Source organism: Xenopus laevis, chromosome 9_10S (assembly GCF_017654675.1).
Source record: "Xenopus laevis strain J_2021 chromosome 9_10S, Xenopus_laevis_v10.1, whole genome shotgun sequence".
Lineage (NCBI taxonomy): Eukaryota > Metazoa > Chordata > Amphibia > Anura > Pipidae > Xenopus > Xenopus laevis.
In genome coordinates, this window is record NC_054388.1 from 101,886,270 (window position 1) to 101,901,212 (window position 14,943).

Genomic DNA, 14,943 nt, shown 5'->3' on the forward strand with positions numbered 1-14,943 from the left:
TATTTTAATGCTTATGGACTCCTGCTTCACAAATATGGCAGCTCCCTCATAGAGGAACATGGGGGATCAGATTGGAAATGTATAAGCACCAGGCACATCGTTTTATGTCAAAATTAAAAATAGCATGCAAAGACATTATGATAGATGCAAAAAAAGGTTTAATTTCTGGTGTCAGTATCTCTTTGAGGTATGAAATTCAAATTACGGAAAGATCCATTATCCAAAAAAGTCCAGGTCCCAAGCATTCTGGATAACAGGTCCCATACCTGTATATAAATATCTATAGACATAGAACCATTTAAGTCGCAGGCGGGGGGGGCTGGACAACAGGGGGGCCTGGACTGGGGGGTCTGCTTCCTCTATAGCTGCCCTTTCCCAGTTGCTCTCTTATTTGCGGAGGGAAGGGGGGCGCAAGTCGCCATGGGGCGGAGTGGGAGGAGGTGGAACGGAAAGTGAGTGGAGTTGGAGCAGGAAGTGTGCGGAGGTGAAGTGGGAAGAGGTGAAGTGGGCGGGAGGGTTTGGAGGATGGGGGATCGAATCGGAGTGCCCATCCTCCCAGTGCCTCTTTGTTCTCATAGATACTCCTGGAAGCCCAACTTAAAATTAATTTGGTGTGAGGGGTCTCTCTTTTGCAGGGGGGCTCGGCACACTCTAGTTATGCCACTGACAAAAGCATTACTGCATTGTGTATTTAGCAATAGTTTCAAGAACGTTTAGGTCAGAATATACGTGTTCACTCCTAAATCTCACACCAAGTGAATTTCAAGTTGGGCTTCTAGGAGTATATAGAAGAACGAACAGGCATTCTCTCTAAATCTAACGCCAGCGGAACTTTAAGGTTGGCTTCCAGGGATATCTAGTTGAACAAACTGACATTATACCTAAGTTGCACTTGTTTTCCGGTATACTGTTAAAAGCTCAGCTTGAAAATCAGTTTGCGCGCGATTTAGGTACAATGTCTGTTTGTTCTTCTAGATACCTTTTGCAGCCCAGCATGAAGTTTAGTAGGTATGATATTTAGGCAAAATATCATTGTTCTCTTAGATCAATGAATCCCAACATGCAGATCATGAGAAACATGTTGCTCACCAAGCCCTTGGATGTTGCTCCCAGTCGCCTCAAAGCAGGTGCTTATTTTAGAATTCCAGGCTTGAAGGCAAGTTTTAGTTGTAAAAAAACCAGGTGTTCTGCCAAACATATCCTCCTGTAGGCTGCCAGTCCACATAAGGGCTACAAATAGCCAATCACAGGCCACAATTGGCACCCAGGACTTTTTTGCATGCATTTGTTGCTCCCTAACTTTTCTTACGTTTGAATGGGGCTCATGGGTGAATAAGGTTGGAGACCCCGGTCCTAGATAGTCCTGGAAGCCTAGCTTGGAGTTCAAACAGACATCCTCCCTAAACCTCTCACTAAGTGCACGTCAGCCTCAGAATAAGTAGACATTCTCCCTAAACTTCTCACCAACTGAAGTTCAAGCTAGAATTTCAGGAATACTGTATCTAGGAAAATCAGATCCAAGATGAAGGCACCCATGGCTGTTGCGTGATGTCATGTCTTTCGTCGCAAAAATTCAAAATAAGTGGACGCCAGAGAACCCGGATTCAATACCTGAATATAGGTTGAACTCCTGAGTGTTCCTGGATTCTTTTTTACTGACTGGTTCCTGGATCCTGGCGTTCTTGCTTTGACTCCTGACTTCGTTAAAGTGATACTGCTAAAGTGAGGTTTATTTCAGACTATCTGACGCAACATGTTTTGGGCCCAGGATGGTGCACTTTCTCAAGTCTAACTGTGAACAGAACCAAATGGCTATTTAAGCCCACCCTCCATCCCTCCCTCCATACATCATTAGCATAATTCATCCAATTTAGTGTAAGGGCTCCCATGAGTTTCTGGAGGCCAGAAAAAATCCTTGTGTTAAACAAAGTTTTCAAAATGTTCATAGAATGTCGATGTATAAAATACATTGTGTCCATCAGAAATGTTGCAAAATGTTCAGAAAGTATCAACATACATACATAATGTCCATGTGTCTGTTAAAAGCAAAGGAAAACAATGATATTGCACAATAAATGTCCATCTAATGTTACCTAGAACATGATGTAAGAAGCATTAGATATTGGAAAAAATACCAGCGTTTTTTTTCCTGCAAAATCAATAAAAAATTTAGCATTGTTTCTGAAGTAATCAAGTTCATCTTCACTATTCCTCTCTCAGCATCTGTTTCTCCTCATTCTGTCTTCATTCAGATGAATGATCCAATATACAGTATCTTATAGGAGGATTTCCTTTCCTAGCAAAATAATTAGAGCTCATTCAAAGAACTAATTCCAGTACATAGTAGTAACATAGTAAGTCAAGTTGAAAAAAAAAACACAGGTCCCTCAAGTTCAATCTTTGAACTCTATTTTAACCTGCTTACTGCTAGTTGATCCAGAGGGAAAAAATCCTTTTCGACTCCAAAATGGCAATCGTTTGTGGGGCACGGTATCACACGCTTTGGCAAAATCCAAATAAATCTACTGTCCCCCCACAGTCAAATTTGTCCTATGACCTATCCTTTATAAAGCCATGCTGATTGCTGCTCATAATGCCATTCAATAGGACAACATTTTGAATGTGATCCCTTAACAAGCCTTCAAATAATTTGCCCACCACAGATGTCAAATTTACTGGCCTATAATTGGCAGGCTGAGATCGTAATACCTTTTTAAATATTGGAAAGACATGTACCATAACAGATGACAGTAAATCTGAGAAAATCAGAAATAGGGGCTGGTCTAAAACTGAACTAAGCTCTCTTAGAACATGGTGTGTATGCCATCAGGCCCTGGAGCCTTGTTTAGATTCATATTTATTAAAGCTTTATGGATCATATCCTGAGTCAGCCACTGACTAGATTGAGCTGAGCCATCAGTGCAGCTATAAAGCGAGCCTGGGAACTCAGACTCCTCTATTGTATACACTGAAGAAAGGAACAGATTTAGCACATTTGCCTTTTCTGTATCTTTTACAACCTTACTGGTACCATTATTTAAAGGAGCAACACTCTCAACCACATCTTTTTACTATTAATAGATCAGTACAAACAAAATCTAACAAAATAACTGCCTTTTGCACAAATCCTGCGTGTAGAGAGATAGGATTTATGGTCATTTTAATAGAGTGAGCTCTAATACATCTTCTAGGCAAAAGGAAGCCCCCCTATAAGACATATTGGATGTAACTGTCAATGAATATCTGACACCCAACACCTGCATGAAGACAAAATTAAGAGAAACCGATTGTGACGTTAGGAATCCCAAAACCCAGAACAAACCCCAATGTCCCGGTCACTGCTCACTGTTCAGCCTATAACAACCACCTTTCGATTTGGGAGGGACCCTCCGCTACTCAGATGCCGCCAGGTCTTAATGTGAGAGGACCTAGGAGAGAGTTCTGGGCGAGCAAGGGAACCGTACGGGCAAACGCGAATGGAGAATTGGAGCGTGGACAAGGAGAGGCCGAGTCGATACGAGATCAGGAAGTGCAGTACAAAGTCGAGAGGCAGGAGCATAGGTCAAAGGAACTGAAAAAAACCCCACAAAGAATCTCAACCAAACTATAGGAATAGTCCTACGTTGGGCAATAAACATTAGTGTATGAGCCCTTTAAATATCAGAATTTTGAGCCGGTGCGCGACAAAGAGAACGCGGCGGACGTCCCTACCTTGGTGTCCCGTTGCACCCCTGCTAGACCACCAGGTACTTCCCTTACACAGATGCTGTGAGAGGACTGGTAAGAGTATTGACAAAAATGCCGGTGTTTTTTTTACATATCTAATGCTTGGTGGCTATGGGTATTTTTGTGGGTAGGCCCAGGGCCATGTCTTTATTGCTTACTCCCCAGAATATGTGCATAATTGCTCAGGGGAGCACTTTGAGCAGATTACTTTGAGTTTTATCATAGATAGTATCTTGCAAGCTGTTTCTATAAGGGTGCTGTTCCTGCCCATTTTCTCATAATCATTACTATCTGTACCTGAAGGGCAAATAAAAAATGCACTTGTGATGCACTTATTTATTACAAGGTTGTAAATGATACAGCATGAGAATTATGGGCCTTTGCCCTGCTGTAACGTTCCTTACAGGGATACTGTCATTATTACATAATCTTTGCATTTGCGTGTATAGTTGAGAATTAAAGGAATAAAAAATGGCACAGACCTTTTCTGCTTTATGGTTGAGATTCTTGTGTTCTTTTAGGGAGCTAGCACATGGCAGATTCGGGGAGATTTAGTCGCCTGGCGACTAATCGCCTCTTCTGCAGGGCGACAATCTCCCCAAAATGCTTTCCCCCTGCTATAATGAGAAAACACCAGTTTCACTTTGGGTGACTTCGAAAATCAAAGCACCGCGAGTGCATTGGCGCTGGCGTTTTCTCATTATAGCAGGGGGAAGGCAGTTCAGGGAGATTGTCGCCTCGCAGAAGAGGCGATTAGTCGCCAGGTGACTAAATCTCCCTGAATCTCCCCGTGTGCTTGAACCCTAAAGGGGAAGTAAAGCTTAACTAAAGAATTAGCTAGAAATGTTGTACATTATGTTTTGGGCTTCTGTACCAGCCCAAGGCAACCACAGCCCTTTAGCAGTAAAGATCTGTGTCTCCAAAGATGCCCCAGTAGCTCCCCATCTTCTTTTCTGCTGATTCACTGCACATGCTCTGTGCTGCTGTCACTTACTGAGCTTAGGGACCCACTCACAATATACAGTACACAGTGTTCAGCTTGTAAGCTCTTGTGAGCAAGGCCTTTTGATCCTGTTTGTATTCTGTCACCCTTCTTTGTTATTATTCTAAGACCCTGTTTGGTTTTCCCACTCAGATGCCCACAGTTTGGATTCGGCAAGATATTCCATCATAGGGGCAGATCTTAGAAACCTAAAAGATATGGAAGAGAAGTTGAAGAAGATGAGTATGGACCCACAGTAAGGTGTCTGCTTATGATAAACTTTGATTTCTTACCTTGTTCTTATAGGTACTGGTACAAGTTTGGGACCTGTTATCCAGAAGGCTCAGGACCAGGGGTTTTTCCAGATAAGCGATTTTTCTGTAATTTGGATCTCCCAACTAGAAAATAATTTAAACATGAATTAAACCCAATTTTGCATACAATAAGGATTCATTATATCTTGTTGGGATCAAGTTCATGGTACTGTTTTATTATTAGAGAGAAAAAGGAAATCATTTTAAAAATGTTTAATTATTTGATTATAATGGAATTTGTGGGAGACAACCTTCCAGTAATTTGGAGCTTTCTGGATAACAGGAGTCCAGATAACGGATCCTATACCTGTAGTACAGGTAAAGGACCTGTTATCCAGAATGCTCGGGACCTAAGGTTTTCCGGATAAGCATTCTGGATAACAGGTCCCATACCTGTACTGACTTTTTATGGAGGACTGAGTATAGACATTGAAATGGTAGAATTCTCCAAATTTGTTCCTTATACTGAAGCAATAAAAAAAAACAAAAAAAAAAAAAAAACACTTGCAGGCTGGACGGGAAATCTGTAAATTTTGGACAGAGGGGCAGCTGTAAGATGTCATAAACAGTCACTATTTACTGGGTCTGTTTGGGCTTCTGTCTAATTGAAATGCGAGGGCCTATTTTGAATGCAGACCTACATCCATCTCCATCCTCCATGATTTGCTTCCAGCCATTACATCCAGGCATAGACCTGCTAATGAGCATATTTGTCTGTCCCTCATTATTGTCCTCTATTTTTCAGGCTGCCGACGCTTCTTGTTTCAGAGTGTGTACTGGTGTATATGACTCCTGAGCAGTCGGCAAGTCTCTTACAGTGGGCCACAAACACGTTTCCCACAGCCATGTTAATTAACTATGAGCAGGTAACTATGGAATCACTATCCCATGAAACTCTTCTGCTTGAAAACAACTTGTTAGAGTGGATAAATCAACTGCTAATTACATGGGGTTTTTTTTGTAATCAGGTAAGGCTTATATCTAATGAATTGTATTTTTAAAAACAATTTTTTCTTTTTAGTATCTGTGTAGGTTTATGAGCATGTTTATTACTTATGGGTGCTTCCATGTTTTGTATGGGCTGGTTTCCTGCACAGGGATGCACACACAATATAATTGCCTGCAGGCACCTGAATAAAGCCAGGCAGGCCGTATATGTTATAATAAAGGAAGATTATGATTGACAGTCAGCACTTACAGGGTTGCCTATTGTTGTACTGAAGGGAGGCTGCTATCAGTCAGAATTAGGGATGCACCGAATCCACTATTTTGGATTTGGCAGTACCCCCAAATCCTTTGCATAAGATTCGGCTGAATACCGACCCAAATCCTAATTTGCATATGCAAATTAGGGGTGGGAAGGGGAAAACACTTTTTACTTCCTTGTTTTGTGACAAAAAGCGATTTCCCTCCCCGCCCCAAATTTGCATATGCAAATTCGGTTCGGCCAGGCAAAAGGATTCAGCCGAATCTGAATCCTTCTGAAAAAGGCCGAATGCTGGCCAAACCCCGAACCCAATCCTGGATTCGGTGCATCCCTAGTCAGAATTGACAAAAACTTCATGCTTTGGAACTGTTCAGGTACCTCCTGGTGAATATACATAGATAAAAATGTATTATTTATTAATGTACATATCATTAGATATAAACATCGTTAAGTACATAAGTAGTCTGAGTGTAAATTTAGGGTGAGAAAAAAAAAAGACTCTTATCTTATTTTATCTTATTTTAATAACACTTTGCAGGTTAATATGATGGATCGGTTTGGCCAAATAATGGTGGAGAATCTACAGCGGAGGCAGTGTAATCTGGCCGGAGTAGACACTTGCCAGTCGTTACAGTCACAGGTCAGTGCAGTGATGTTAAAGAAAATGGAAAGCTACTGAGGCATATTATTGCCAACAGATTAGCCACAATAGTGCAAGCTAGAACACTATATTTATTCTGTAGAATGCTTTACCATACCTGAGTAAACAGCTCTAGAAGCTCTCTCTGTTTGTTTAGGATAGCAGCTGCCATATTAGCTTGGTGTGAATCCTATTACCACTTGCTTTTAGAAGGCCAAACAGCGAATAAGCAGTAGAAGCAAGAATGCTATAATTATACACTCACTGCTTAGTTTTTCCAAAGGGAAATAATAAAAGAAAATGAAATTATGAAGGCCTTTAAATGTTTGGTGCTGTTATCGCTGACCTCAGAGCAGAGTTTTATATATTAACTGAAACCAAATAATCTTTTATCTTTATTGTGTGGTTAAAAAAAAGGTTAACGGTCTTCATCGACTGCATAGTTTCCTGAGATTCCTTGTCAACTTTAGTTCTTTTTTTTTCCCAAGGCTGGATCGATGTTACCTTCACCTTTATTGTTTAGGTTTATTCACTTTGTGCAGTCTTTTATTGTGATAAGCTACTGGATACAACAGGAACCTGGCTGCCTTGATATTTTCATCTGCACTTGCAGCCACCATAAGGAAATGGAAAGCTAATGGCCTTTGAGCTGTGGGGACCAGATTCTGTTTAGCTTCTTGGTCAATATTTATAGGGCCAGAAAGTTGGTTTGCCTTGTCTGAGAACTGGCCGGATATCTGTCAGGCAAATGAAAAATCCAAAAATCTAGGTGTTTTGGGAGAAAGCAGCGAAACCTTCCTAGTTAGACTTCTATAGGGGTTATTTATCATTCCGGGGTGCAAGTGCATAAACTGTCAGCTATTGATATGTTCCTCCCCCAACCAACAGGCCTGCATGTTCCCTTATGATCAGATCATTAGCCATTGGATCAGACCAGTTTAGCCTTCCACGTAAGTGTCGTTGAATCAGGTAAAGGGGAATTTACCAAATAAGCAGCTCTTAAGGTCTATGGGTGGCTATGGACTGTCCCACTTCCTTCATCTCCATTGTAAGAACTTATTATACAGAACTTGTACTTCTCTTTGTACCAATTCTGGCAACTTCACGAGTGAAAGTAGGCCTAGCCAATATACTAATTTTACCATGAGAGGTTTATTTGCTATTCAGACCACATATGCACAGGTGCAGATCCCTTAAACTTGGATCACAACAGTGGACAGATTTGGTCTTCAGCTGATGCGAGTTTCCAACTAAAAGAGACCCAGTCTAATAGTTGGGAACATTATAATCCAAAAGAGACAGAAGAATCTTAGTTCTTTAGCTTGTTGGTGGGGAGAGTGCATATTTCTTACCGCTCCTCTTCACTGAACCTATTCTATTATACATACCCAGGTTTGGTATGTTGATATTTGGTATCCGGCCAAATCCAAAAACAGTTTGGTGCAGACAAAGGGCAACTTGCTTCTGCAAACACCACTCCCCTGTTCTTCTTGTCTAAGCCATTACTCTTGTATAAATAGCAATGCACAAGCCATGATAACAAGGCCGTGCTTTTATTGCAGCCATTACATTTAATTGCTGAAACATGTAACCGTTCTAACAAAACATTTACATTCATGTGTATACAATATACCTATGTCAGTCTTGCTATGGAACTGCGGAGCAATGTCCTGCTATCATTTAAACATGGAATAGAGCAAAGTCCTGTTGCATATATCAATTAGATTACCCAACCCTTTGATGCCAGCAGTTTCTAGCCCTAAACACATGGGCACATTTATATACTGACTGGAGCACTTCAAGCCATCCAAGGAAAGAAATAAGTAATTTGCCTTTCCCTTCTTCTTGCCCGATTATTATGCAAAATGTGCAGAGAGATTTGTTATCTAAACTATATGCCGAGAGCTGCTGTCAGACAGGGAACAATTTGTGTGGAAAGATTAACTCAGTGCTCTGGTTGCACCCAACGTGGTGAACATAGAGCCGCAACTGGACCACGTGGAGAGGGAAATGGTATGAAAGTTGACCATCAAGACCTAGGATGCAAGAAGCCACACTGTATGCAAAGAGGCACGGCAGTTAGCTGTTCATGTAATAGGAAATTGATTAAGGAGTCCCAGAAACTATGATAAAGGAGCATTCTAAGCCACAGTTTCGTTGCTAATATAAAATTGATAACTCTTTTTTTTTACCCTACAAAGATAATAAATCCTGTAAAATCCTCCTTTCCTTAGTTGCTGTCTGTGTCTCAGGCATAATTATAAGGAGTTTATGATACAGACCCACTCGCCCAAACATCACTGCTGACATGCGGGCATACTCCAATTACAAGCAATACTGCACTCACTGTACCATCCCAGTTATTGGCCAGCTTACTCGGGCTGTGTTTGGGCATTTTCTTTTTTTAATGATCCTTTCTGGGCTTATCCTTTGCAGACCGAGCGATTCTTGTCCACCGGCTGGGAATCGGCAGATGCTTGGAATATGATGAACGTGTACAGCAACTTACCCCAAGAAGATGTGATGAGGTGCTTAGTTCTCCATTTGTGCCGAACACACTCACGCCATATCCATATGGAGCTTCGACCATCAATGTACCCCTAGAGCAATAGTTTTCAAGTATTTTACAGTTCAAGCCTCAAACTGTGTCCAGGACCCTCCTTGAAGGTTCAACTTTTGGTCAGGGTACCCCTTAGCTCATGCAGTGCAATCAGCTATAGCAAAATAGTGGTGTATCTGTGATAGTTTCAGCCAATACATATTCACCCCAAATCTCACCTTAATTGACTTCCCATATGGGCTTTAATGTGTATCTAGAACAGCAAATGGCCATTTACCCCAATTCTCAACATTATTGGCCTTCAGGCTGATTCCTTACAACTTCTCCTTCAAGATCCCCCTGGGGGCTGGCCCCATAGTTTGGGAACTGCTGCTCTATAGTAGAATAAAATAGAATCCCTGCTGTACAACAGGCCCACAATGTCTGAACGCAGAGCCACAAAGCCCATTTGCTGATACAGAATTTACAGTATGAGGTTTGTCTATTTACTTTGCTGTGGTTTGCAGGGGAATTTCACACAGAAAGAGAAGTGTTTCGTAATCCCATTTGCTGTCTCAGGTGCTGAGTTTTATTTGCCAAAACAGGGAAAGCGGAAATGTCGACAAGGTCACTAGATGTGTGTTTTTCCAATGCAGCCGTTAACATTCTGCCCTTACGGCAAGGAATAAGCAAAGGATGCCTGGTGTAGTATAAGTGGCACGCTGCAGACTGTATCAAAAACTTATTAGTAGTTCTATGTTTAATAAGAAGGCATATATTTGCACCCTGTCCTGCATGAAGATGAATTTCTGCAGGTCCCCACAAGATGTTTTCTCCAAGTGAATACTGTGCTGACTGTGCTTGATAGTGCTGTATTCATGAAGGTGGGGGAGAAGAGAAGGTGTTCCGTGTCTTCCCACCTCTGCCTGTCCCCAAACTGCAGAAGTTTGGGAGTACCAATGCGACAGGTTACAACAGGGTCCACCTACACTATGGCAGGCTGTAAGGACTGGGCTATTTTGCACCCGCCACGCTTCACTCTGCAGACTGAATCCATACACCAAACTGAAAGTTCTTTGCATGAGCACTGAGGGATTTGGTTGTAGACTTCTTAGTGCTCTGGTGCTTCCAACAAGGGCAGGGGCATAACTACAGAGGATGCAGACTAAAGGCCCTAATTAACAAGCAATTTCAATATATATTTATAAAACAGGGAATCCTCTGGATATTGTGGGGGCCCTAAAATGTATTTGCTGTGGGGTCTGTAACATCTAGTTACACCACTGAACATGGGTCTAGTTAAATGACTCCTAATATTAAACTCCTTGGGGTATATATATCAAAGAGTGAAGTTAGAGATCACCACAGTCCTCTAGAGTGAAATTCCACCACTCTACATTCATTGATATGGGATTTTTAAAAGAGTATTTATGAATGAGTGAACGTGAAATTTCATTCTTTGATAAATACGCCTTTGAAAACCCCATAGAAATGAATGGAGAGTGGCGGAATTTAAATTTAGCAGACTGTGGCGATCTTTAACTTCACAAATATACCCCACTTATTGCCTTATGTTAAAGACAATTCTGAACTTTCTGTTTGGGAAATGGTTCTCAAGTGTCGCTGCCTGAACCCATTGGACTTTGGTAAATACAGCAAGTAATTGCATTCGTAAAAAGTAAATACACACACATATATATATATATATATATATATATATATATATATAAATCACTGTATAACTAGACAGCAAGTAACCATTTTTTCATTTGTTCAGTGTCATTTACCTGTAAATCTCATGATGTGTACAGGTCACATGGTGCCTCAAGAAAAAAAACTTGGCCGTGCTCCCAGTTTCTAGACCCTGAACTCTCCATAGTTCATTGTTACTAGTCGTCTGATAGGGTTCGGGAGAGACTCGGATAAAGAAGCTTTGGCAGTGGAAATAAAGTGCCATGGTGGGCGCAGAGTATAATGTATTGGGCGGAGAATGGGCATGAAGCCTGGTGTCAGGAGGTTAGAGAGAAAATGCATGGGAGACTGTAGGAAGATGTTGGGTAGGAAAGGAGAGACGAGTGAAGGGGAAGTAGTATAAATAGGGAAGTGCACACTAAATGTTCCACTGTGGTGGTGGTAGTAGGACCCACCAGGGAATAGTAGTAAAGTTGCATAACAATCTATTGGTCATCCTTATTCAGAGCTCTCTCTTCAGTTTAGGCAGCAGTCAGGGGGGCAGGTATTGGCTTCTATGGAGACCCTCTCAACATTTTACAGTTGCATTACTTGCTTCATTTGTAGCTATGTACATAGGTTTAAACAGACATAGCAACTGCCCTTTGTGTGGCAATTTCAGCTCAACTTCTTATTATTAAGTCAATGGCAAATAAAAATAGCACTGTGACAGTGGTGTTTTTCCATAATACAAATCACTTTTCACTTGCAAGAGTACCAAGTTTCCTAATAATACCAGCCGGCACTAATACAAACGGATGATTGAACCCACATTACAGCCATGTGTTTTACCAACAGGATCGAGAAACTGGAGTTCTTAGACGAGAAGGAGCTCTTGGAACAGTTGCTGCTACATTACTGCATCAGCTGGGCTACTAAAGATTCTCTTGGGCTGGGTAAGAGCACTCACCTTGTTTCATCTTGTAACAGTGTTAATGCTGCAAAATAAGTGTCAGTGCCTCCTGACTACCATTGGTTAATGCCTTTCCTATGGAAGATAATGCTTCTAATGGCACCCTTTTTTCTCACAGGTCTTGCTGGGATCACATTTTGAACTGCTTGCCTCATTCCTTCAGGTGGCGCTATGTCCAGTCCAGGAGGAGCAAGAAGAATCCAGACTGCCGCCCATACCAGGAGTTTTACCCCCAATTATCAGAACTGATCCAATCTGTGCCAATGGTTACACTCGGTGATTGTTCCATTTTAAATAAATAACATACTTTGCAACTTTTGGAAGATCCCTTCTTCAGTATGATTATTACTCTCCCCAAATTTTCTATTGGTAGTGTATAGACATGCCATTCAGGCTGCATATAGCATGACCTTCCTTACATATTTTATGGAAATATATTTATAGAATATACTTATAGAAAACATGCATAGATCATTGTGTGTGCCCCAGATTTTCTGTCTGCATATTTACATTTTTATATTTAAACTGGAGCTTTCATGCAGTTCTTGTCTGGAGTTTAATTTAAGAATCCTTTCTAGAGAAGTTGCTGTTCCTTTAAAAATCTGTCTAGCATTATTTATAGTTTCCAAAAATTGTGCCCTGCTTACTTACCTGTGTTGGGTGCCCACATGCCTTCTCCGTTGCAGTGTGACCCACGTAAATTACAGTAGGGGGCACATCATTTCCTATATGTGTAAGAATTCTATGGACCCTGCAGCATTCCTGTATCTCAGGCAAGCTGTTCCGATAGCCCTGACATCTCACATTCTTTATTGCAGCTGCTATACACTGGCCATGACCTATGAGACTGCACAAATACCATTTTACAACCATTTATTTTTGAACTAACATTTACTATTGAGCGTGGCTTTCACATTGACCTGCTGTAAAAGAGAAATTCTTATCCAATCTATCATATTTCAACCTTTTGGGTTGAAGGCTGTAAGGGAATTCTTACTGGGGATTCCTCCCTTGGCCTTCCCCAATTTGCTTATGGATCTTGTTGTTGCTCTTCTATTTACACATACATGGGAACTGCAATTCAGATTTACACTACTATTGGTCAAACTCAATAGGGCAAACATTGATGAAGAATGATGCCATATATATATATATATATATATATACACACATATATATATATATATACACATATATATATATATAGTATATGTGTGTGTGTATATATATATATATATATATATATATATATATATATATATATATATATATATATATATATATATATATATATATACACACACACATATACAAACAGTTATGTTCAGAATAATAGAAGTCCGATATACTAACCTGATCACTGTTTTTGGTGTAAATTAGATTCCTACATGACAAATAATTTACTAGTAGCTGTAGTAGAGTTATAGAAAACCAACAGACTCAACATGACATGCTGCTGCTTCTGTATCATTGAATTATTAATTGAGGCTTGTTCCAAATAATAGCAGTATGGAGTTCAATTAGTGAGCTCATTCAGTATGTGAAAAAACACTTGTCAATTCCGGCCTTTATTTAAGGAAGGAAGGAGCAAATATTGTGCTGCTGGTTATAGTGCATTTCTCTCTGAAAATCTAAAATGGCTGGTTCCAGACATTGTTCAGAAGAACAGCGTACTTTGATGAAACAGTTGATTGGAGAGGGGAAAATGTATAAAGCAGTACAGAAAATGATAGACCAAAACCCTGAAAGACATGGCAGAAAAAGGAAAACAACTATTGGAAAGGATAGAAGAATAGCTAAATGGCAAAGACTCGGCCAATGATCAGCTCCAGGAAGATAAAAGAATGTCTAAAGTTACATGTGAGTTCTGTTACAATTAGAAGACACCTATGTTTAGCCAAGTTATCGGCAAGAAGCCCCCACAAAGTTGACTGGCCTAAAGAGAAAAGGCGCAACATTTTTTGGACTGATGAAAGCAAGATTGTTCTTTTTGGGTCTAGGGACGACCCCCAAACACTGATTTCAAGTCACAGTACAGAGTGAAGCCAATAAAGCTGGTGGCACAAGCATCATGATATGGGGATGTTTCTCATACTGTTGTGTTGGGCCTATTTATCTCATACCAGGGATCATGGATCAGTTTCAATACATCAAAATACATGAAGAGGTCATGTTGCCTTATGCCAATGAGAAAATGTCCTTGAAATGGGAGTTTCAACAAGACAACGACCCCAAACACACCAGTAAATGAGCAACATCTTGGTTCCAGACCAACAAGATTGACGTTATGGAGTGGCCCAACCAGGTCCGGACTGGGAATCAAAATAGGCTCTGGCATTCCAAGTACACAGAGGCCCAAGCAGCCCCCCACCAGCCCATTAAATAGTGACTGTCTATGGGAACTTATAGCAGCCCCTCTGGCATTTGCCAGAACCCACAGATTGCCAGTCCGGACCTGGGCCCAACCCCTGAACCCTAATCCAATAGAAAATTTGTGGGATGATATCAAAATGGTGTTTGTGAGGCGAAAGCAAAAAATTCTGAAGAATTGTGGAATGTAACAGGTTGTTGGAAGTTGGTGGACTCCATGTAACACAGATGTGCAGCAGTTCTCAGAAACACTCATTATACAACTAGATATTAGTTCTGTCATTCAAAGGAAAGCGATATATTAAAACAGTTTTCAGTTTATACAGTGAATGTTTGAGTGTGTAAAGAAGAATACAGACTGCTTTTTTTTTTTTTTTGGAACAGCCTAATATTCCATTTTTTTTTTTCACTTTCTGTAAAGGAATAACACAAATGTAATCCATGTTTCTTCATGTTTTGATTTGTAATGGAATATGCAGAAATAAAAGCTATTATAACTGAGCTTGATTCACTTATTAAAC

General features: G+C 40.6%; 1 protein-coding gene across 3 annotated transcripts in view; it reads left to right on the forward strand.

Annotated features, from left to right (window-relative positions):
- The window catches only part of lcmt1.S (leucine carboxyl methyltransferase 1 S homeolog), a 33,841-nt gene extending 21,471 nt beyond the window's left edge, over positions 1-12,370 (forward strand). For 2 of the 3 annotated variants that reach the window (XM_018239278.2, XM_018239279.2), the window contains exons 6-11: positions 4,862-4,964; positions 5,768-5,990; positions 6,768-6,869; positions 9,306-9,397; positions 11,938-12,035; positions 12,171-12,370. In XM_018239278.2, the coding sequence (XP_018094767.1) occupies positions 4,862-4,964; positions 5,768-5,990; positions 6,768-6,869; positions 9,306-9,397; positions 11,938-12,035; positions 12,171-12,193 (641 nt within the window). In that variant the 3' untranslated portion in view covers positions 12,194-12,370. The remainder of the gene's footprint in view (positions 1-4,861; positions 4,965-5,767; positions 5,991-6,767; positions 6,870-9,305; positions 9,398-11,937; positions 12,036-12,170) is intronic. The other variant, XM_018239280.2, reaches the window with a different exon arrangement.
- The last annotated feature ends 2,573 nt before the right edge of the window (positions 12,371-14,943 follow it).